General features: G+C 39.7%; 1 protein-coding gene across 1 annotated transcript in view; it reads right to left on the reverse strand.

The window, feature by feature from the left end:
* The window catches only part of Mtmr7 (myotubularin related protein 7), an 88851-nt gene extending 87302 nt beyond the window's left edge, over positions 1–1549 (reverse strand). Inside the window, exon 1 of the mRNA XM_034520410.2 lies at positions 1440–1549. Within this exon, the coding sequence (XP_034376301.1) occupies positions 1440–1463 (24 nt within the window). The 5' untranslated portion in view covers positions 1464–1549. The remainder of the gene's footprint in view (positions 1–1439) is intronic.
* Between the last annotated feature and the right edge of the window lie 24493 nt (positions 1550–26042).

Raw genomic sequence — 26042 nt, forward strand, 5'->3', positions numbered from 1 at the left:
CTGAGGTGAAACAGAGTGAAGTCCAGAAAGTGACATCACTCTTCCAAGTTCATATTAAATAAGAAAATGCTATCTGGTGCTACAATACCCTGACATCCTTGATGCTGACATACACATAAGGCACCACCTGTATAAAGGGCTCCGTCATCATGAAAGAAGAATGCCCTTGGCAAGAGACAAAGAAAAGCATGGGTTAAACTCATCATTCTTGAATAAATTATTTAGTAGCACTTAAGCCCTGAAATCCTTGGGCCACCTATCTCGTGGTTTATGGCACTGTCTCCTAAGATTACAATTTCCTGGTTGTAAAGCAACAATTTAATTCCACAGTGCAACATCAATACAATTTAAATTCACCACTGGAACTGACATTCTCCAGCAAGCCAGAAGACTAATTCTTCCATGCATACGATATCAAAGAGGCTTTTACTAACAAGTATGGGCAGCCATCTCAGCATGTAGAAATAAATTCTTGATGGATAAAGAGCAAAATAATTAAATTCACGTTCCCATGAAATAACATCCCTGAGATCACATGAATTCTGTGCACGCGGATATAAGTTTGGCCTAAGTCTGTCAGGGACCTAGATTTTAAAAATAAGATGATTCTGAAAGGAAGGACTGTGTGGCAGTAACTAAGAGATAGACAACAGGATTTTTAAAAAGTCTTCCTTCCCAGAGGCTTTTAAAATCAGATAAGAATATCATTATTTTCATTCTAAATTATATTGCAACAAGGAGTGGCAACATTTGGTACTATGGCTAAGGCTTCCAGTCTTATTTAACTGGGAAAGAGTTCAGTGGCAAACGCCGGTGTGTTTAACACACACGCGCGAAATCTATACGCAGCATCTTTTTCCCAAAGAGCCAAACAAACGGGAAACAGAAGAATACGCCATCATTCAGTCATGGCAAGGATGGATCCTCGGCTCAGCTGCGGGTCCCTAGCTGCTCCCGCCTCAGAAGGGGAAAGGATGCATCGGATGCGTCCGAGTCCTTAGCTTCAACAAGCTTTCAAGTTCATTCAAACCATCTGTTTATAAAGCACTTTCTTTGCACCTGCTACTCAAGAGCTTGCTTCCTTTTCAACTACTCAGAGCTACGAGCACCTTTTTTTAAATGAAAAAAAAAAAAAAATGTAAAGCCCAGAGCCAGGCAAGAAAAACCGTTGATCAGCACCCTGTTACTTAACAGACTAATGGGGTTCATTCCCTCCTGCCCACCTCAGCGTCCACTGCGCACCCCCCCCCCCCCCAGGACAAGAGGTTAGCTCCAGCTAGGCCTGTGAGCTAGCAAGAGAAAGACCGGCCTCGCAGTGCTGTAGGAGATGCTAGGGCGCCGCCAGCTCCTCCCTCGTTCGCGGTCCAGCTCTCAGCAGAGCAGCCCCGTGCGCTTAGCATCCCTCCTCCTTCTCTGCCTCCTCCGCCCGGGCCACCAACCTTGGGCGTGCGGATGTGCTCCATGGCGGGCCCGCGTCTGCAGGGTCCCCGGCGGGCGCGGCCTCACGCACCTGCGCGCGCGTGCGGCGCAAGGGGAAGGGCGGGGAGGGGGCTTCGGCGGGAGCGGGCGTGGGCGGGTCCTTGGCTTGGCTCCTCCTCCAGGTGCGCCGAGCTGTGCTGGGCGCCTGCGCGGGCCTGGGATAGCGGCTCTGCGCCTGCTCGTACCTGTGGGTCTCACCCTTGGACTTCGCTCTCCTTCCCGCTTCCTCTCTCTGGCCTGTGAGGATCTCACAGGCCAAGTCACTAGGTATTTTCCCAGATGGGCATCTTCAAGCTGGCTGTGGTGACGCTTGCCTGTAATCCCAGCCACTCAGGAGGCTGAGGCAGGAGGATCATTTGGGTCCAGTAGCTTGGAACAGTAAAAAAGATATAAAGACACCCCCATACTTTAAAAAAAAAAAAAAAATCAAAACCCAAAGAGAGTCAGGCAGCGCAAAACGGTAATACTGTGGCACTACTGTTTCCTAAGGCACAAAGAGGGCCTTGTGTTGGGTGTGGCTTCTTGGAGAGATGCGAATGAATATGTGCTGCTTTACACCCTCATTGGCTACCTTCCAGAGCATCCCAGGATAGGTGGGATTTCAGAATGTGGTAGGAAAAAAAAAAAATGACTGCACCCTGATGCGATATGCATAGTCTAGTGGGTTCTGGCTTTGTTCTGGCACAGGCTCAGCCAGCAGAGTATTTGGAATGAAAGTGAGACTAATACCAACATTGTGCCCTAATAAGTTTGCTGTCAAGTCAGACATCTCACATAACCATGTGACTTCACTATTGGAATCTTGAAAGAGATGTGAAAAACCCCGACCCTGTGCTAGGTACATATTAGCTGTGTTTACCTAGCTTTAACTAAAGGAAAACTAGAGACACAAAGTATCCATTATGAGGTACCTTTAAACCACCAAGGGAAGCCGGAGACTAAAAACAACACCCTCTGCCATACGAAATTTCACAGAACAATTCTTGGAGTAGTATTTGTTTCGTTCTTTTCCTGGTCCTTGTTTATGACATTTTTGTAAATTCTTGACCTTACATACTGTTTTTGTTTAGTTTATTTTTAATCTCCCGTCCAATACTGGCATATAGCAACCTTCCAAATATATATTGAGTAATGTCGAATTTATTTTAAAGTTGTCACATCCCCTTCACACGTTTTGGACCATTTTCATCCTCCTACCACCTTGGAGGGTCGATTGGAACAAGCTAAAAACCATCACTTGCAAATGACAAGAATAAGTCAAAGTGTAATTTTCTCTTTTGTAAAGAACACTCAGGAGTAGAAAGTCCCACTTTAGTCAGTAGCACTTTCTGGTCTCAATTCAAACCAGCTCCAGTCTCCTTAGTTACAGACTGAAAACATCATTTCCTGTCCATATGACGTCATCTCCAAATTAAATTGTATGATATAATGAGCTTTCATCTGTTCGTAGGGAATATTCTGAATCAGACAAAAAATCCTGGAATAATGTGTTTTCAGTATTCTGTCTTCTGGTAGGCTGACCAACAATGTACTGGACCAGCAATTTTTGCACAAAAAATATTATAGTATAGATTTGATAACATCTATACATAGGTGAAGAGATATATGTCTGAACAATTCAAGATTAATCTAAAATGTTTATAATTTAAAATTTATTATACTTATTAAAACTCCCTTGTAAAATAAGCACTATGTTAAATGAATCTGTTATAAGCCAATTATTAGGGTAAGTTAACAGAATATGATGGAAATATCACAATAATAGGGAAACGAGTTCCTACTAACCTCAGTTTGGCTTGATCTAATAACTCCCTAAGGAGTCTTTCTCAACCTGTCCTTTAGCCCCATCATTATGGAGGTTATTCCGTGATAAGGTGTCTAGTCCTCGGTAACCACATGAACTCTCTCACACTTATAATACTATCGTACATCCCTCAGATTCCCCGCTTTCACTACTCAACAGCCAGTAGATCGGAAGACGCTGAAGGTTTTTGTTTTCATTGTGTGGAAGGTATCTTAGGGTAGCAATGTGAGGGAAGGATATACATTATTAAAATGCCTAGTTTCAAAACGTCTATATTCATGGGATGTCTAAATTCATCCTGGTGGTAAAGCTGGACAACCATTTACCAAAGAGACACTGTCGATATTTAAGCAATTCGTACTCAGAGTATCACAGCTGTTGCCGAAAGATTGATGTAGATGTGATGATGTAGATGAGGCTACTGAGTTATAAATGTGATACAGCTAACACCAAGCAAACGAGGGGGAACCGACTCAGATGCTCACAAAATATGGGGAAATTCCTAAGGAAAACCCCCCAAAGGATGATTTGTACCTTGAACTTTTGAACTATGTCTTAGAATCGGATGCTTAGTTCTTAAAGTTAGATGTTACTGGAGGAGTTCTTAAATAAAAAGTTGGTATAAACTGGGAACTTTTTTCTAATATCCTGTGAACTTCACTGACCTAAAGAGATTTGGAAGTGTGCCCACACATTTATAAGTCTTTCTGGAATCGTTAGATCTCTCCCAAGACAAGTCAAATTTCTGATCAGGCAATGATGCCAAATAGTGTTTCCTTGGGGACAAGTGTGGCTTAATGGTTGCACATTTGATAAAACCCAAGTCAGCACTATTAGACCCTAATGGTCCATGCAACATGTAGAAGAGTGCACATGTCTCCAAAGGAGTCCTGCCTCTGATACAAAATGTTATTAGGCACCAATATGAGGTCAGAGATGCGTTTGTGGTTTTGTCTTATAGGAAAAAAAAAATGGCATTCCCACCCTCACAGTTTAAACGGAGTTGATGGTGTGAAATATCATGGCTTCTTTGCCTTGTCCTGTACCAAAAATGTAGAAGGGAAAAAACACTAAGTGGATTGTAGACAGCTCTGCCTTTTTTCCAGAAACCAGAAAAGAAACATCAGGGCAGCCAAAAAGAGAGTTCTTAGCTCTCTGAGCAGGCAGGGGTTTTAAATAGTCTCCTTTATTTTGTTCTCTCTCCAGGAAGACGCGGGGCTTAAGCCAAATCTGTGTCCTCAGGCCACTTACATTGCCTGCTCATTTCACTCCCATCCCTTCAAGCACTACTTTAATACATGCAATTTCCATCCCAGTATTTCTAGTCCTGAATTCTCTACTTAAACACTACAGCTCCATTTACCTCCTAGGTCTAGCCCCTTGGATGTCCCTTCAGGCTGGAGACATAGCTCAGGTGGTAAGGTTCTTGCCACATTAGCATGAGGATCTGAGTTTAGATCCCCCGAGCTTATATAAAATCTAAGTATGGTGTAAAAAATGCCTGTTATCCCACCCCTGGGAAAGCAGAGACAGGTGGGTGCTGAGGTTCAGTGATCAGCCATCCTAGTCTAATCAAACAAGCCCCAGAACCAGACTCAAAAAACAAGGTAAATGTCTCCTTGGGGATGAATGTGTATAAAATGTGTATAATGTTGGTACAATGGGCTGAATATTTGTGCTACTTTGAAATGTATATGTCAGGACTTGAACCCCTGAGGCAGTGGTATTAGAAGTTGGGGGAACTGAGGAGGCAGATCCTTTAAGAGTCACTACTCTTGTGAATAGGATCAGGCTCCATAAGAAAACCCCTCATCTTTTCCATCAAGCAAGTTATGGTGGACAGAGAGCTGTTTATGAACCAGGAAACGGTCTTCACCAGGCACAAAGGAGCTGATATCTTTATTTTGAACTCCCCAGCCTCTAGAATGGTAAGAAACAGATGTCTGCTGTTTATAGGCCTCCCAGTTTATAGTATTTTTGAATAGTGAAGCCAAAACAGGCTAAGACAGATATTTCAAAGCTCTCTTTGTCTGCTGAACAGATGGATATGTGTGTGGTATATTCATTATAATGTTTTATATTTTATATATGCATGACATTGATCAAAATGTGAAAGATAATAAAAATGAAAGTATAAAATAATTATACCTCCCTTTGGGTGATTATGTAAATTCCCAAAGACCGAACATATAATACATTTTGCAATAAAGGCCACTATTGAGGGCTCATTTTATGCCAAGCATTGGAGTTATAGTATGAATGAGAGCAACCACAGCCCCTGCCTACAAGATCTAATATTATTAGCTTTAATTATATTTATATAATATTATATATTATATAATGTGTTTCCTTTTCATTTGTATCTTATATATTAGCTCTATATTATATATTTGAATAGTAAATATTTCCCACATTTGCTGAACATGTGGTCCCAGATAGTGACACTCTATCAGGAGATGATAGAAACCTCAGGAGGTGGGGACCCAGCTGGGGGAAGGGGCTCACTGGGAAGCATGCCTTTGAAGGTTAGAGCTGACCCTCAGTCTCTTGCTAACACTCTACTTCCTGCCACCCTTGAGGTGCTTTGTCTCCAAATACTTCTGACATGATGTTCTATCTAAGCACATGGACATAAACAACCATGTGCAAAACCCCAAAACCATGTTCCAAGGTATCTCTCCCCTTTGGCATGTTTATGTTATGTCTTGTGTCAAAGCACTGTGACAATCTAGCTAATCCAGTCACCTAGTACCAAATCACTTCCCAATGTATTGTGGCTCTTGTTTATTTTAAAAGCCTAGTGGGCTTAGAGATGTTCTTGGCTTTGTCTCTTACTGGCTCCACATCAAGACATTTCTTCATTGCCTCCTTTTTCTATTTTTTTCACTGTTGTTACTCAACTTCAGATCCTCATTGTTTCTTCCTGGCTGGGACATTGCTTTCTGCTGCCAGATTAATCTTCATAAAATGCAGCTCTCATCATTATAACTCTACTGCTTAAAACCTTTAAGTGCTTTGCTGTCTGGATCATTTCCTTATTCTGTCATATAGGCCCAGACTCATCTTCTTCTGTCTCTTACAAACTCAGCCAAATCAGTCACTGGACTCAGGAGAGACTCCTTTCAATTATCAACGAACTCCTTTCTTTTCTTTTTTTTTTCTTTTTTTTCTTTTTTCTTTTTTTTTTTTTTGTTGTTGTTTGTTTGTTTTTTGTTTTTTGTTTTTCGAGACAGGGTTTCTCTGTATAGCCTGGGCTGTCCTGGAACTTACTCTGTAGACCAGGCTGGCCTCGAACTCAGAAATTTGCCTGCCTCTGCCTCCCAAGTGCTAGGATTAAAGGCATGCACCACCACAGCCCGGCCCAACTCCTTTCTGTAGCTTGCATTTGGTTATCTCTACGTATATTTGTATCTATATTTTTCTACCAAAGGCTTTGAAGTTCATCTTATTAACATCCCCACCACATGCAGTTCTTGCAGAGTGACTCGAGTTTGTTCATTGAATCAGACAAAAATCATCTGTCTTAGTTAGTGTTTTACTGCTGTGAACAGACACCATGACCAAGGCAACTCTTATAAGGACAACATTTAATTGGGGTTGGCTTACAGGTTCAGAGGTTCAGTTTGTTATCATCAAGGCAAGAGAATGGCACAAATCCAGGCAGGCATGGCGTAGGAGGAGCTGAGAGTTCTACATCTTCATCTGAAGGCTACTAGGAGAAGACTGACTTCCAGGCAGCTAGAATGAGGGTCTTAAAGCCCACACCCACAGTGCCACACCTCAAAAAAGTGCCACTCCCTGGGCCAAGCATATTCAAACTATCACATCATCCAAACCAGTTTATTTCCATCCAGAAATAGAATATTCTGCCTCTCTGTCACAACTGTTCCACAGGACTTTGGTCAGTACAGTGTATCCAGGATCCCAAGGTCTACTACATAGATAACAATAATATTTTTTTCACTGTATCTAGTGAGCAGAAAGTAGGAGAGACCCAAGGAAGCACACTTGTACCACAGATTGAAGGTTAAACTCTGGGATCATCTGGGCTGCTAACATCACAATGAATTTTCTAGAGATCTGTAGTAGTCTAGGACATGTGGAAAATGTTTCCTTACAAGAAGAGCAGGTTGCTTCCCATTGTGTAACTACCATTCTCTGAGGTAATATATCACTAACCTATTCAGTGGAGTTATCAGCTCTGAAAGGGCCCAAGAGCAATAAAAGTCTCTTCAGCTTGCTTAGGTTGTAGTGGATACTGATAGCACAATAGACTTTTGACCTGAACATCTGTTTACATACTCTGAAAGTATCTGAGAAGATAGGGGTTATGTTATAGAGCCCTGGCAAGCCTCAATTAGAAATAAAATAGATTATAGGCATAGCTCACTACAATTTGTTGTGCCTTTGTGCTGATCATTTTTTTTTTAATTTATGAATTAAAAAAATAACATAAAATTTGTTCTTCTCCCATTTTAAGGCTCTAGTATTAAGGGTCCAGTATTGAGTCTATTCACAATGTTGTGCAAACAAGGGGTGGAGGGAATGTAATTCTCCCAGTGGGCAAATCCCTGTGGTTTTCTGGAAATTTCTCATGCCTTGAAGGATGAATGACCAGATGTACAGACTGATGCCAATTTTGGGTGAGTGGCCTCATTTTTGTCCAAATGTCAGGAAGTTGGGACAAAATTGGATGCTGGTGATGAAAGCTAATAAAAATATTTCTGGGTTGGTGTCTCAAAATGGCCCACAATGTGAAGTTATGCATGTCCTTTGAAAACAGTCTAATTGCTCTGGCTAAGACTTCAAATACTATATTGAATAGGTAGGGTGAGACTGGGTGTCTAATCCCTGATTTTATTTTAGTGGGATTGCTTCAAGTTTCTCTTCATTTAGTTTGATGTTGGCTACTGGTTTGCTGTATATTGCTTTAACTCTGTTTAGGTATGGGCCTTGAATTCCTGATCTTTCCAGGACTTTTACCATGATGGGGTATTGAATTTTGTCAAATGCTTTCTCAGCATCTAGTGACAGATCATGCGGGAGGTTTTTCCCTTTGAGTTTGTTTATATAGTGAATTATATTGATGGATTTCTGTATATTGAACCATCTCTGCATTCCTAAGATAAAGCCTACTTGATCATGATGGATGATTATTTTGATGAGTTCTTTGAGTCAGTTTGTGAGAATTTTATTGAGAATTGTTGCATAGATATTCATAAGGGAGACTGGTCTGAAGTTCTCTTTCTTTGTTGGGTCTTTGTGTAGTTTGTTGAAGGTACCATGAGGTGCTGAGAAGAAGGTATAATCTTTTGTTTTAGAGTGAAATGTTCTATAGATATCTGTTAAATCCATTTGGTCCATAACTTCTGTTAGTTTCACTGTGTCTCTGTTTAATTTCTGTTTCCATGATCTTTTCATTGCAGAGAGTGGGGTGTTGAAGTCTCCCACAATTACTGTGTGAGGTTCAATGTATGCTTTGAGCTTTAGTGATGTTTCTTTTACATATTTGGGTGCCTTTACATTTGGGGCATAGGTGTTCAGAATTGAAAATTCCTTGTGGTAGATTTTTCTTTTGATGAGTATGAAGTGCCCTTCCTCATCTTTTTTGATACCTCTTTTTGTTCAGTTTCCATGCATATGTGGGCTTTCTGTTGTTTTCTGTTGTTATTGAAGACCAGCCTTAGTCCATGGTGATCTCATAGGATGCATAGGATTATTTCAATCTTCTTGTATCTGTCAAGGCTTGTTTTGTGACCAATTATATGGTCTATTTTGGAGAAGGTACCATGAGGTACTGAGAAGAAAGTATCTTCCTTTGTTTTAGGATGAAATGTTCTGTAGATATTTGTTAAATCCATTTGGTTCATAACTTCTCTAAGTTTCACTGTGTCTCTGTTTAGTTTCTGTTTCAATATCATTATTTGCAATGATATGATAGTACACTTAAGTGACCCCCAAAACTTCCACCAGAGAACTGCTAAACCTGATAAACAACTTCAGCAAAGTGGCTCAAACAAACCAGTAGCCTTCCTCTACTCGAAGGATAAACAGGCTGAGAAAGAAATTAGGGAAATGACATACTTCACAATAGTCACAAATAATATAAAATACCTTGGTGTGAGTCTAGCCAAGCAAGTGACAGATCTGTATGACAAGAACTTCAAGTCTCTGAAGAAAGAAATCAAAGAAGATCTTAGAATGATCTCCAATGCTCATGGATTAGCAGGATTAATATAGTAAAAATGGCTATCCTGCCAAAAGCAATCTACAAATTCAATGAATCCCCATGAAAATTCCAACTCAATTCTTCAGAGAGTTAGAAAGAACAATTCTCAAGTTCATTTGGAATAACAAAAAACCCATGATAGCAAAAACTATTCTCAACAAAAAAATATCTTCTGGGGGAAATCACCATCCCTGACCTCAAGCTGTACCACAGAGAAATAATGATAAAAACTGCCTGGTATTGGTACAGAGATAGACATGAAAATCAATGGATAGAATTGAAGACATAGAAATGAACCCACACACCTATGGTCACTTGATCTTTGACAAAGGAGCTAAAACCATTCCATTCAGTGGAAAAAAAAGACAGCATTTTCAATAAATGGTGCTGGTTCAACTGGAGGTCAGCATGTAGAAAAATGCAAATTGATCCATTCTTATCTCCTTATACATAGCTCAAGTCCAAGTGGATCAAGGACCTCCACAGGAAACCAGATGCACTCAAACTAATAGAAGAGAAAGTGGGGAAAAGTCTTGAACACATGGGCACAGGAGAAAACTTCCTGAACAGAACACCAATGGATTATGCTCTAAGATCAAGAATTGACAAATGGGACCTCATAAAATTGCATAGCTTCTCTAAGGCAACAGACACTGTCAATAGGACAAAATGGCATCCAAAAGATTAGGAAAAGATTTTTTACCAATCCTACATCTGATAGAGGGCTAATATCCAATATATACAAAGAACTCAAGAAATTATACTCCAGACAATCAAATAACCCTATTAAAAATGGGGTACAGAGCTAAACAAAGAATTCTCAACTGAGGAAACTTGGATGGCTGAAAAACACCTAAAGAAATGTACAACACCCTTAATCAGGGAAATGCAAATCAAAACAACCCTCCACCCCACACCAGTCAGAATAGCTAAGATCAAAAACTCAGAGGATAGCAGATGCTGGTGAGGATGTAGAGAAAGAGGAGCACTCCTGCATTGTCAGTGGGATTGCAAGCTGGTACAACCACTCTAAAAGTCAGTCTAATGGTTCCTCAGAAAATTGGACATAGTATTACCTGAGGACCCAGTTATGCCACTCCTGGGCATATATCCAAAAGATGTGCCAACATATAACAAGGACATATGCTCCACTATGTTCACAGCAGCTTTATTTATAATACCCAAAAGTTGGAAAGAACCCAGATATCCTTCAACAGAGGAATGGATACAGATACATTTATACAATGGAGTACTACTCAGCTATTAAAAACAATGAATTCATAAAATTCTTAGGCAAATGGATGGAACTAGAAAATATCATCCTGAGTGAGGTAACCCAATCACAAAAGAACACACATGGTATGCACTTACTGATAAGTGGATATTAGCCCAAAAGCTCACAATACCCAAGATACAACTCACAGACCTCATGAAGCTCAAGAAGAAGGAAGACCAAAGTATGGGTGCTTTGGTCCTTCTTAGGAATAACAAAATACTCAAGCAAGCAAATATGGAGACAAAGTGTGGAGCAGAGACTGGAGGAGAGGTTGTCCAGTGACTGCCTTACCTGGTGATCCATCCCATGTGCAGTCACCAAAAGCAGACACTGTTGTGGATGTCAAGAAGTGCATGCTGACCGGAGCCTGATATACCTGTCTCCTGAGAGGCTCTGCCAGAATCTGACATATACAGAGGCAGATGATCACAGCTAACCATTGAACTGATCATGGGGTCCTCAATGAAAGAGGTAGAGAAAAGACTGAAAGAGCTGAAGGGGCTTGCAGCCCCATGGGAAGAGCGACAATACCAACCAACCAGAGCTCCCAGAGTCTAAACCACCAGCCTAGGAGCACATAGGGAGGGACCCATGGCCCCAGCTGTATATGCAGTGGAGGATGGCCTTGTCAGGCATAGGTGGGAGAGGAGGTCCCTGGTCTGGTGAAGGCTGGATGCTTCAGTGTGAGGGAATTCAAGGGTGGGTAGGGGGAGTGGACGGATGAGTGGGGCACACCCTTATAGAAGCAGCAGGAGGGTTGATGGGATAAGGGGTTTCTGGGGATTGGGAGGAAGTGGGGAAAGGGGATTACATCTGAAATGTAAATAAAGAAAATATCCAATAAAAAAAGAAAATAGTCATTGCAGAATATCCGCGTCAGTGGTAGTGACATTCTTAGTCATCATAAGGACATGGCCATCTACTTGTGACGCCACTTACTAAGCCCTCTTCTTTACTCTTCCTCCTCTTTTTCCCTTTGGATTACATTCTTAGTTTCAAATACTATTGTGGATTGGATGTTTGTGCCCCATGAAAACCTATATTGAAATTATAACCCCAAATACAACTATAACTGAAAATAGGACCTGTTATGAGGTAATAAAGATTAAATAAAGTTATAAAACTGAATCCCTAAGCAAATACAGCTAGTTCCCTATGCTAGGGAAGGAATAAAATTCTCTCTCCCTCACCCCCACTCTCACCCTCTCCTCCTACCCTTCCTCTTTTTCTATTTTTTCCTTTTTCCCTCCCGTCTCTCCACCCTCTGTCATTTTATAAAGAGAAAGTATATGTCAGTAACTCACAAAGAAAGCCCTTACCAACAACTAAATTCTAGCAGACCTTCATCTTGAAATTATAGACTCCAAAACTCAGTCAATTGTGTTTTGTTATGTCAGCCCAATATCACAAGTATAAATATTTTGTCATTTTGGTCCTTGTATGGTTCTCGATCTGATTGAGATTATTATCATAATATAGCATATGAAAAATCTAAATATTTCAAGATTTCTAATTTGCAAGTACCAAGGCACTCGCATGACTCTAATATTCAGATCTTATCTCCTTAATCCTCCATGTTCATGAAGAGTCTTCTTCTGAAAGAAGCGTTGTAGGCACATACCAGTCTATCTAGATAGAGAGAAGGGCCTAGATTCTGATGCAGGGAGGTTCAATAAGTCAGAATGTGCAGCTCCTGTTTCACTGCCACACAACTGCAGGGCATGTGAGGTACATGATGCCATAAAGCAGGAGTCTACCTCAGGCTCTGATTAAAGGGTCAAATTTGCACACTGTCTAGATTTCCCAATCTAGCAACATTGGCCTCTGACAATACAGTAGTGTATTTTCTTTGCTTTCCCCATGATGGTGATAAAATCAATGGCTGCATTCAGCAACCATCCTACTAGGTCTTATCCCTTACTATGATTAATCACTGCCATGCTAAGAACTTCGAGGTTTCACCTCACCCCAGGCAGAGTGGCTAAGGTCAACAAAACAACTGTCAGCAAATGCTGGAAAAGGCATCAAAAAAAGGGAACCCACGTTTGCTCTTGGTAGGATTGTAAACTGTTCCAGTCACTCTGTAAGCCATTGTGGATAATCCCTTCAAAACTACAAATACATCTGCCACAGGAGTGAACTACATTACTCCATGGTGTATGCTCACAGGATTCTGAATACTTACTCAGCTATGTTCATTGCTACCCAATCACAATAACTAGGAAATGGAAACATTTTAAATGCCTTCCACTGTTGAATGGATAGTGAAAATGTGATACATATACACTATGGGATGCTATTCATCTGTAAAGAAAAATTAAGTCATAAATTTTTCTCGTGAATGGCTGGAATTTGAAAAGGTCATACTAAGGGAGTGAACCCAGACCCAGAAAGACAAATGTCACCTGTAATCTCTCCTCTGTGGTTGATAACTATCTCCAGATGGGAACGTTTAACCTGGAGTAGTTACAGAAATAAAGACAGTGACAAGGAATGGGGTTGGGGATAGAGTGGGGAATAGCAGCACACAGGTGATCTGAAGGGGGAACGGGAGACATGGGGAGGAGAGCTTTAGTTGGAAAGAGGGGGAGTTCACCACGGGAGAGGGAGAGAGGAGATAAAACAACACTAAAGATGTGTGACAAAGCCTAGAGGAATCGTATTATTTTATACTTACCTACAATTATATATATAATATATAACTGCAGATATGTATGTATGCACATATGTATATATAACTTAAATGAAGTTACGATACTTGAGTTGAAAATGCTCCTCATAAAAGCCATAGCCTAACAACAAACAAAAAACAAACCAAAAAACCCAAAGACATGAGAAACCTCTGTTTGCGTTTTTGTTCAGGTTAGTCTCCGTGACTCTGGAAACAGTATAGGCTACTGCTGTTGTCCTTGGTTGCCTCTTAGAGGTTAAAGATAAATCCCTATTGCTGAAGACACAGCACATTTCTGAAAATGACTCGGAAATTTGAGCAAGATATAACCTTAAAACCTCCTTCTTCCTGTGGTCTAGCTTTTCCATCCAAGATGCCAAGGGAAGAAAGCAATCAATATGCCTATCTAGGAATGATACCTATGGACCACAACAATGGCCTGAATGGTATATATCCCAAAAGGTACAATAGTGGTACTAGTTTATATCTTGATGGTAACTAGTAAGGCTTGCTCAACAGGAGGGAGAATCATGCCTGGTACTGGAAACTTAGCAACTCTCTGGGCCTGATGAGGTCATGGATCTTTGAGGAGAAGCTACTACCACCACTTTAGTAGACGAGCATAATTCCTAACTGCATTCTAAATACTTTTCTTTATATCCACAGATGGGTGTAGCCCTCATCTCTCCTCAAACAAATTTCTCTTAACAGCAAACAGAGGCTGCTATAGAAAACCACAACTGGTCCTAATGCAGAGAACAACTAACACTTAAGAACCCAGCCCCAGTGAATGAATACATCTACCACACAAGACCTGTACCTAAGGCTCAGGGAACAGCATAGAAGGGGGCTGGATCTTAAAAGCCAGAGGACCAGGAAGTCCACTGAAATTGTGTCTTCTTGAAATAATAGTGAAGCTATATTCATGATACTTCAATAAGATGGCTGCCTATGTAAGACTTAAACAATGACAATACCCACAGCCATGCTAATGCTGAAGGGAGGTCTCATGAACTACAGGCATCTAATGAATGATGAAAGGACAAGAATTACTATTTCTCAAGAATTGCTTATCCAATACAAAGTAGTCAGCCCTGAAATCATATACACACGAGCAACACTAAAGAGAGAGACTCAACAGGTTTTATTGACATATTTATAGCACATAACAATAGCTGGAAAAAGAAAAAGGTTGCTCCCTTCATTCATTCTCTTAGTCTTGTCAATTATGATTTTCACAACTAATAAAAAATTTTTTCTACAAAACCCAACCTGTTTTGAAGGCTTGTTTTATAGTATTTTGCAGCCGATGCTCTATTAAAAAGTACTTCAAAATTTATTTACAAATACAAAATGTGTCTTTGGTATTTAGGAAACCAAACAAGTAAATTAAGTTCACGTAATTAAGTCTTACCAAAATCCCACACTTTTTTAATATAGTTGAAAATGCTAAAAATTGAGAACTATATATGAATATGGATATTTGTCAGCGAAACACTTTGAGATTTTTTTTAACAGACTGTTATCAGTGTTGTTCTTGAGTTGTATGAGGGTGTCTTGGGGAGATAATGAATTATTCCAAATATTGGCTCTGCAGGAAAATCCTTTCTTCCATCCTTTGGCTGAGAGGATGTTTTATAAATATAACCATGAACAAGACTTTTTCAAAGCAGCCAAGAAGTATCAGAATTTGATATAACTTGCCAAGGGCCACCTATGTCCGAGTTTAGATTCAGTGATATCCACAGACTAATGTGCCCCTGCAGTGATATTCTTGGACATGAATAGCAGACCCAGAGTCCTATTGTTTTGGTATCTGAGCTCTTTAGACTCTATGATCTTTATACACTATGAAACAATATTCTAAAGGTATAGAAAAACATAATGAGGGTTTTACAGCCATAAGTAGAATACAGTAATAACAATAATGTGTTGGTGAATGATCTACTTAATTAGACAGCTGCTTCTGAACTTTAAGATCTAATTCATAAGCATTCGTTTATTCAGTTTGGTATTAGATACAGCAAACATAATGAATTTTAAGATAATGTAAGGGAAAAATTTAGATAGAGATATTTGTATTTCCTTTTTCTGAAAATTTAAAAAAAAAAAAAACTGGCACATTCCAGTTTGGCTGACAAGTCCAACTTTCACAAGCATTGCTAATGAGTTGAAGAAGCATGAAATAACTCACCTCAGTGACTACTGAAAACTTTCAGGTTCCATGAACGTCTCTCTTCACCTAACAAAGTACACCAATGTAAAACAAAAACAAACAACAGCAAACAATTAGCATGGTGGATATTCAAATTATCAATGGAAACTTCCCCACCTTGGTTTCCTTTCCCCATTTTGTTTCCTTCCACTACTCCAGCAGCTCTGACATCTTTCTTTCTATACAGAGAAGAAGCCAGATATAAACCAGAGCCAGAAAGCCTTGAGCATCGACCGCTGAAATGAGACTTGTGGCACCTGGGGAAGACAGTGCTTTCTGAATCCCAACAGTATGGATTTAATTACCAAGAGCCAAAACATAAAGGAGGAAGATAAAGTTTATCCATAAACAACACAAGCGTGTACTTACTACTTCTGGGAGGGAGGGAAAAAAAAAAAAAGAAAAGCTCATTGAGCTCAGCCACACAAGAAGATGAAGGAGTTTTCTCAGAGTCAGGAAAAGAACATCAAAGGGGAGAAAAAAGCAAAAAGCACATATGGCAGGGTCTGGATCTTGCCTTGCTTCCTCTCTTAGCAGACTCCAGGTGGAGAAAGCAACCAGAGATCCAAGATGGGCAAAGCCTTCTTTCTTGCCTTTAACTGAGGATACTCCAAGACTTGGAAGAAGTCTGTATCCATCCTGGCCAGCAATAAGGGAGACATACAGGAAGCAGGCCCAAGGGAAGCACCTCATCAAGTAGAAATGATAGGACATTACTATAAATTCCGAGAGAATGTGGATGAAAACACAGCCAGAGAACTTTAAAGATCAGATGTCTAAACCTGGGGAGGTGGGTAGAGGGTGGGGTCCCAGAGCAGCCGGCTATGCTGGGTAATTCTATGTTAACTTGACACAAGCTGTAGTCATCTGAAAGAAGGGAACTCCAATTGAGAAAATCCTCCATAAGATTGAGCTATAGATAAGACTTAGGGCATTTTCCTAGTTAGTGATTGATGTAGGGATGGTCCAGCCCAATGTGGGGGTAGTGCTGTCATCGGCTGTTGATCCTGGGTTCTATAAGAAAGCAGGTTGAGCAAGCCATGGGTAGCAAGCCAGTAAGCAGCACTCCTCCATGGCCTCTGCATCAGCTCTAGCCTCCAGGTTCCTACCCCGTGTGAGTTCTTGTTCCAACTTTCTTCAGGCATGGCCTAGGATATGGAAATGCAAGCTGAATAAACCACTTCCTCCCCAACTAGCTTTTGCTAGTCATGCTGTTTCACTACATCCGTAGTAATAACCCTAACTAAGACAGATGAATAATCAGGGTGCCTGGGGAGGACTGTGGCCTGGATATGTATCAGGCCATAAGTCATGAAATCTGAGAGAATAAACTTAGAACCTGCCAGAGATGAAGAAAAGATAATCCTGGACCCAGTGTCATCTTGTCCTGACCTAAATGCTGGTTAAAGTGTGAAATGTGTATCATCTCCTAGGCAGAAACACTGAGGAGGACTCTCATTGAGATGATAACCATTATTCAATTGAATTGTAAGCCCTCAATGTCTGAGGTAACCTTGAATCAGAGCATTTACTTTTGTCACTATCATATAAGGGTTGATTTGAAATCAGGTTTAATTATAAAGCAAGAAAGTTTCAATGTTCCATACCTGTAACACGCAGTATGAGTGAATAGTGCATGCAATATTTGCTCACAACAGACATAAGCCGATGGTTGAATAGTCAATCTCCTGTCCACATCCCCAAGTGCATTTATTGATCTCTTTCAGCCTTTCTTCTTCTTACAGGCTCACTTCACTCATACTTCTCTGTCCATTTGACCTTAGAAACATCCTCTTCAGCTCCACCTCTACCCCCGTGCAAACCTATTACACCTTTAGTATTATGGCACATGTGCCCATTGAAAAGAATACTTTCTTAGAACCCTTAAGAATCACCCTGCGAACACTTCAGGGTGAGATGAATGTGTGCACCACACTCATGCAGTGACTAAGAGAGGCCAGGGAAGGGTGTGGGGTCCTCAACAACTGTAATTACAGGCTCTTGTGACTGGCCATGTTAGTGCTAAAAGCTGAGCCTAGGTCCTCTAGAAGGGCTGCCAATGCTCTTTAACTGCTGAGTTGTGTCTCCAGTCCCTTCAGTTAAGTTTCACTGAGTACAGCAGACCCATCCTAAGGTGAGTGGCACCATCCCATGGACTGAGGTTGTGGACTAAACAAAACAAAACAAGGTGAATAAAAAAGAAAGAAAGCCTGCCATGATAGGCTGCACCACCAGACTGTGAGTCAAAATAACCTCTTTCTCCCTTAAGCTCCTTTTGTTGGGTTGGGGTTGGAGTTGGGGTTGGGGTTGGGGTTGGGGTTGGGGTTGGGGTTGGGGTTGGGGTTGTGTGATAATTTGTCACAGCTGTTAGAAAGAGTAAGTAATGTAAACAGTGCATTTCTCCTCTGATACTTAGGAACCTGTAATGTTCTAGTTGCCTCATATATATCCACTGTCTCAGGGCTTCTACTCCTAGGAAGAGACCCTATGACCAACAAGAACAGCAGCAGCAGTGGTGTGGGACCAGCTGGAGCCTAGAAGACAAACTGTGTGTGCTACAGAGGGCAGAGCAAGAGAATTGACCCAAGCCCTTTGGAAGAGTCCAGAAGATCACTGAGTTATTCACAGTTGGAGTTTGGTTTTGCGACTGTATCCTGGTTCTTCCCCCACTTGAAGAACATATTTAAACTTAATTTTTTATTTTTATGGGCACCCACAGCTAAAAGACTTTGAACCTTTAAAATAAATAAATTTTTAAAATAAATTTTTAAAATAAATTTTTGCATTTTTGAATATTTTTAAAGAGACTGAACTTTCAATGTGTTTGATTTTATAAGGACTGTGAGACTTAATATCAACATTACATCTTAGAGATACATGGTGAAGGGAGGGTTCTAATTGAAAAGTGATGTGTTTGTGTGTCATGTTGGCAAGGAGTCATTTGTACTGGCTGGTTTTATGTCACACAAGCTAGAGTCATCAGACAGTAGAGAAAATGTCTCTGTAAGATCTTGCTGTAAGGCATTTTCTTAATTGGTGATCAATGAGGGAGGCCCAGCCACTGTGGGTGGTGCCATCCCCTAGCACCTAGCAGGTGGTCCTGAGTTCTATGGAAAAATAAAAACAGGCTGAGCAAGCCCTGAGAGACAAGCAGCACCACTCCAAGTGCTTTGCATGGGCTTCTGCCTGCATGTTCCGGCCCTGCAGAGTTCCTGCCCACACTGCTTTTGATAATGAACTGTTACAGGGAACTGCTTTGGTTGAGGAGTTTCATCACAGCAGTGGTAGCCCTAAGACATCCACCTTACAATAGCACTAATAGAAATCAGTAGAAATTCAGGAAGAAATTTGAACAAAGCCTATGTAGTAAGTCTAAGAAACTCAGCTCTTTCTACTCCGATTTCCAAATCCTTCCTCATCAGCCACTGGATTGCAAATACTCTAAGCCTTTGTGTGCTATTAGCAACCTTTCGGACTATCCCTTGATCGTTTCATATCGTCTGGAGGTTTGAATTTGTTCCAATCTGATTAACCCGTTTCACTGGTTAATGAAACATCCAATGGCTGATTGGCCCTGTGGCTCCACAGCAAGAGGTAATTACTGCTTTCTTATTTGGCCGACTGCTCAGTATACTCAGCTGCTTATTGCTTTCTGAAGCCTGGGGGGAATCTTGTAATTGCCCTTTGGTGACAGCAGTCATTTCCTGCCTGGATTTTAAACTTAGCTGTGATCCTGCACATCTCTTTGGGAGCTGGAGCTATCCATGCAGTGTTACTATTGAATAATTTTGGATCTGCCTGCTGTGTGGATACCACGGTCTCCCAAAGCATTGATTCCCACATTCTCCTTTGAAGAGACAACTCTAGAAGGAATTTGATTTGTATGATTTCTCAGCCAATGTTCTCACCAAAGAGGGGAGAAAATAGAGTTATTTGAACAGGTAGATTCACCAAATCCTTGCCCTCAGTGGACTAATGACTCTTTCAACATGCCTGATGTGCCATAAAAATTAGACATTTCAAATGTGTTGTTACTAAAAAGACTACATGTCCATTGATTTTAAACTTCACAAGCTGATTCTTGTTTCAAATTATGTACTTTAAAGCATTTCATTAAAAATTTGATTAATTCTAAAAAAAAAAAAAAAAACAACAATAGCATTTAAAACAATCTTTTGTGAGCAACTAAATTGTACTACAACCACTGAGCAGTAAGGTATATTAAATCCAAGTCCATAAACTTCTTTACTTGAAATTGTTTTTCTTATGCCAGGAATGTAGATTGGTTTAAGAATAAACTATAGGATATGGAGAAGTGACTCAGCAGTTAAGAGTACTTATTCTTGCTGAGGATCTGAGTTCAGTTCCCAGTACCCACATGGTAGCTTACAACTATTCTTACTCCAGTTCCCAGGGATCCAGTGCCTTCTTCTGGCTCTGAGGGTACCAGACATGCATATGGTACAAATACATGCATGTAAGTAAAACATGCATACATATAAGATAAAATAAATGCATATAATTTTGAAATTACAAGAATAAAAATATAGATACAATTCGTCATAGTATTAGACTAAAAATAAAATAAATCCTTATTGCCTTCTTAACAGATACAGAAAAGTTATCTCACGAAATTATATACATTCCCAATTTAAAAAAATAAATGACTCTCAGCAACTTAGAAAGAGAGACCTCCCCTTACTTGATAGTCTACAAAGATGCAGGCAAAACGATCATACACATAAAATAAATAATTCTAAAAACAAAATTTAAAATAAATTTGTCTAGTGAGTTGTGGAGGACTAAGGGCCAACATACAATTCATAATCATAGGCAATAGTACCACCATATACTCATATAGTTAATAAATACTTTTTCATAGTAACACCATAAAAAGACTATAGCCATTAACATAATTATGAGGGAAATTTCCCTTTTTATTTTCTTGAGGAGAAGTAACATAACTAAGTTATACAGCTAAATTCAGAATCGCCCTACCTAACTCACATTCTCACACCCTGTCCTTTCACTGGCCTGTTGATAAGGTCATTGTGTTCCTACGGATGCCGATGCTCTAGTATCACATAATCCACTGGAATTCCACAGCTAAGTGTTCTTGTCCTGTTAGAGGGTCAGGGGAGGTCTGAGTCTTGACTTCATAGAGATAGGTAAATCTTTTACATCATCGAGATGGCAGCATTTATCGTGATTTACGTCACAGTAATAGTAGCTGACGTTAGTAGTAAATTACAAAATAGAGGGGAATGTCAAATAAGCTATAAAATAATCCAAATATCCAGATTTTTAAAATCATATAACTGTTTCAATATCTCCTCCTTTTCTCTCTCCTCCACTCTTCCTTTATGCCAAATAAAAATTTTCAAATGATTAACTTAAGGAAATTATTGGCTGATGAATAAACTATGAAGATTTTAAAGTCTAAATGACTTGGAGTTTGCTGGCAGCCTCTAAGAGAAACATAGGACAAGATCCAGGGTCTATGTGAGTTCATTTCACATGGTAGCTGTCTGTCAAATGTTTGTTGAATTAACCAATTATTCAGATCAACAAATATTTGCTGAGCTAAACTCTGTGGGAGCCACAGGAAGAAACGATCGTGTCCTCAAGCATCAGTGACCTCACTGAGGAAAACCAGCACAAACACCAGAACTCTGAAAGCCAGCTGTGTAAGAGCTTGGGGCAGTAACAAACAGGCAAATAGCTGCAAGTTTAGCTGGAGGGTAAGAGAAAGCAAAGGATTACACAGTGAACACGTGAACAACGATTCAACAAGAGCTGATCAAGTGAACAGTTTATGAGGAAGATGACCTCAATCTAGCCCTAAAGAATGGCTAAAGCCTAGGAAGGATAAAAAAGTCTGAAGGAGCGCTCCTTTCAACAACTCAGAACAGAGAAACACAAAAGCTATCTATCTGAGAGGCTGTTTGTCCATTTAAGGCAGGGAATGTTTGAGATGAAATTGCTTATGCCAAAACAATTATTGTCTTTAGTTACAAATATCTAAGTAGCAAAATGAAAGATGCAGAGATGTAGCTTAGGGTGGTATGCTTGCCTAGCAAGTGGTGGTGGTGGGGGTGGGGGTGGGGGGTCCAATGCCCAGTACTGCAAACAAGATAAAATCAAAACATCTCAAGTACTCTCTAAGACCTTGGAGACTAAATAAATAAATAAATAAATTTGGTAAAATCCAAGTTAAAAATAAGATCACTATCTTTTTATGATTTTCTTTTAATTACTTAGTAAAACTTCATTCTAAAGAATTGACAGAAGGCTGGTGAAATGGTTGTGTGAGTACAGGTGCCTATCCCCAACTCTAATGGCCTAAGTTTTATATTTGGAACCCATATGGTAGAAGGCAAGAACCAGCTCCCTCAAGTTGACCTCTAACTACAAGCACACTGTAGCATGAAGTTTTGGCCCCACAGTTACACACACACACACATACACACACATACAATAATTTAAAAAAAAATGTTTTAAAAAATATAAATATCATTTGGATGAGTAATTACTCCTTTATAGGGTTTTGTCTTTGATTTACGATTTAAACTATAGCCCCAAACACTGTTCGTGAGTAAAAATTAAATTATTTAAATTATTGACAACTTACCTCCCCCTTTGTGATGAAAGTGAATAGTCAATATGACACACTGAAATCAGAACTCCCTGCATGTGTCCAAGGCCATCTCGTGTGTTTCAATGTTTATGTTTTTAGTTGAGACTGTGTATTGCGGGGTTGTTTTTGTTTTTTGCTTCTCTTTTATTCACTAGCTGAGCATCGGTTAGTGTTTTCATCCATTCCATTAACTCAAAGACCACTTTGTTTTCTGAAATCTGCAAAGAGCTTTAGTCCCAAGCACACTCTATTCCGATTGTTCTTGACCTGTAGGGTTGGAGGACTCTTTCACAGGGGTCTGACATCAGACATTGAGATTCATCACAGTAGCAAGATTATAGTTAGGAATAGTGTCAAAGTAATGTTATGGTTGGGGGGTCCCTAAAGCATGAGAAACTGTATTAAAGGGCCACCGCATTAGGAAGGTTGAGCACCACTGCTCTGCCAAGAAGTGGGCCTTGGGTTTCCTGCAGGTTGCTTATCTCTAGTTAATTGACAAGAAGCAGGAATGCCTTTTTTTTTTTTTTTTTTTTTTTTTTTTTTTTTGAGTCAATTGCTTCTTTTTAAAGCACATTTTTCTGCTACAGAATGAGACGTGGAGAAAAGCTTTCCAGTTGATGAGGAAGGCTTAATAAAAACAAACAAAAACAGGAACAAAACAAAGAAGAAGAAGAAGAAGAAGAAGAAGAAGAAGAAGAAGAAGAAGAAGAAGAAGAAGAAGAAGAAGAAGAAGAAGAAGAAGAAGAAGAAGGAAAGAAAAGAAAAGAAAAGAAAAGAAAAGAAAAGAAAAGAAAAGAAACAAACACGAAGACACATCTATGGCTGGAGAAAACTGTCTTCATCCTTCCAAAGCTGGAGGCATGTGCCAAGAAAGCATGCTAAGAATAGAAGAAGGTGTTTGCTTGCTGCTGCTTACTGTAGCAGTGAGAGGCAGCTGCAGACCTTCCTGTGGAAACAGTCCCACACCCTGTTCACCCCAAGAATTCTTTTCTTCCAACTAAGAGCAGATCCCTCTCACCACTGAAGTTCATAGGATCAGGGAAACTCTTAAGACCCTTTAGGAGAGTCTACCAGACATGTCCTGTCTCCTACTGAATATTCAAACAGCCATACAAGACACTAGGTGCTTAGCTGTGAGTAAAAAAGATTTGGTCAGATTAGAACTCTGTGTCTTGAGAGAGTTGACTCAGGGAGGTTGGGGGGTGGGGGGTGGGGGCGGGAGCTGGAATGACCAGTTCTTCCTTCTCTGGAAATTGTCTTCTCATCTTTCAAAACCTAGTTCAAAGTCTCCCCCATTGAGGCTTTCCCAGGTCTTTAAGGCAGCACTATGACCTCATGTTCTCCTGGAGACTTCAGCCAGAACTCTTACCACAGCACTGGCTATGTTGTTGTGTTACAATATTCTGTTACAAGTCCTCCCCAGTTTTATAGATCCATAGCCTATTCTGGTACTTGTTGCTTACTTAATCAGTGATTAACAACTGTTGATCAGGTAACTATCCAGACTGTCACTGTAGCTGATACATTCTCAGCCTTACCTCCAATACGTTCTCATAAGGAGTCACATCTTAGGTGCAATAATCACTTGAATAATAATTTTAAGCCCTGTATCTTTTAGAGAATAAACTAAATTAGAATGGGTGCTTATATTTTTTAAAATGCTTTAATGTGTGTTGAATAAATTATTAACTGCAAACTACTATTAATCAAACTCAAAGCCTAGAAGGTCATTCAGCATTCAGCTCAAAAGAATTTTTAATCACTGGGTTCAGTTAATTTAAAGTAAAAACAAAAAGTCTGCTTATGTCCGTTTTTTTTTTTTTTTTTTTAATTTCCTATGAAGGTTTTTTTTTTCCTTTGTTGGCTAGGTATAATTCAGCTTATCAATCGTTTCTAAATTGTGTGGTTCTCTTATTCCTATGTAATATCATACACCGAGGTCTGAGACAGAGCTTAATTAGTAAAGTCCTTACCCTGAGAACAGGATGTATTGAATTCAGTTTGATCCTGAGAATCTACATTTCAACACCTGGTGTACAAACACTTGTAATCCTAATCTTGGGGAGGCAGAGGAGGCAGAGCACATCCTCTGGCCTCCACAAGGATGTGCATGCCCGTGTGCAACTGTAAATACAGTGTCCACACAGATATATGAGAGGCCGGAGAATCTCACATTCAGTATTTCAGGGACTAAGAAGAATAGAGTCTGAGGTTCTCTCTCTCTCTCTCTCTCTCTCTGATACACACACACACACACACACACACACACACACACACACGAGAGAAAGGGGGGCTCACTAAGGTACATCTAGTACAAGATGTCAAATTCTTCAAATTTAATTCTTATAACATTAGTTTTATTCACGTGTTTCAATCCAGTGATAAATTTGGAAATATTTACACTGGGAACCCTTCATGGCATTTCTGATAAATCACCCCCTCTGTGACGTGAGGCCCCAGCATTGGCTTCCTGTTTCTCCTGTCCACTATCTCTCTGTATATTTAAAATGAGGCAACCTATGGCAGATATCCATCCTCTATGGAATTAACCCTAACCTGCCAGACAGTGGAGCTCACTAGAAATGTTGGGCAGATCTTTGGATAAGACTCAAACCCACAGAGAACTTGGTAGTGGCAAATCAAAAGCATTCATGAAACCAAAACTAAATGTAGCATACAGGAAAAACTTCAGGGCTGAGAAGTCCAGCATTGAAATTTGTGCTGTAAGTATCAAGTTTTCCCTAAAAAGTTTAAGTATTAATACTTGCAATTCTTTATTACAGTGAATAGTTGTTCCCTGAAAAATAGCATAAAAGACTGATTTTTTTTTTAAATCTATGTTTCCTCCTCTAGTCCAGAGAGTACTTTTAAACTTTAGATTTACATAAAAATATCTTTTTTTGTCTTCTTATTTCCTATAGAGGTAAGACATATCTTCCTATGTAGATTGTTACTGTTCTTACCCCCAGAAACATAAAAAGAGTATAATGTTTGAATATCTGTATCTATAGACACACTTGAAATTCTTTTGGTCTGTTTTATTATTTCTTCTAAAAATAGTTTTATTTTAGTTTGGGGATTTTTCACTTGTCTGGTTTTTTTTTGGGGGGGGTGGATAAGATTATCTTCAGAGTCCAATATACACAAAGCATTTGTTCTACAGTGAACTGTACCACCAGCTCCAGAATGTGCATACATGTATTTAAATTTACATGTACACATTTTTTAGAACACATATAAGAAAAGTCAGAAAACTTTATTAAAATTACATGCTAAGCAAATTGGCAAAAATATCTTAATAACTACTTGAAGCCTATGGGAAGAATTATTTGAGAATAGTAAAGGATGCCCTGGAGAGATGGCTTAGCAGTTAAGAGTACTGGCTGCTCTTCCAAAGGACCTGGTTTCAATTCTCAGCACCCACATGGGAGCTCACATCTGTCCTCAGATCTGGTTACAAGAATCTGACACTCTCTTCTAGCCTTTGTGTGTAGCAGGCACATACACAATGTACAGACATACATGCAAGCAAAACACTCATACATATAAAATAATACAGTAATAATAATACAGAAAGGATGCTTTTTCATGACACATCTCAGCTATTTTGAACCACACCATTTCATGTGTATGTTGAAGCCTAGACATGCCAGGAAATATATGTATATATATATATATATATATATATATATATATATATATATATAAATGTGTATATATATATATATGTG

Source organism: Arvicanthis niloticus, chromosome 16 (genome assembly GCF_011762505.2).
Source record: "Arvicanthis niloticus isolate mArvNil1 chromosome 16, mArvNil1.pat.X, whole genome shotgun sequence".
Lineage (NCBI taxonomy): Eukaryota > Metazoa > Chordata > Mammalia > Rodentia > Muridae > Arvicanthis > Arvicanthis niloticus.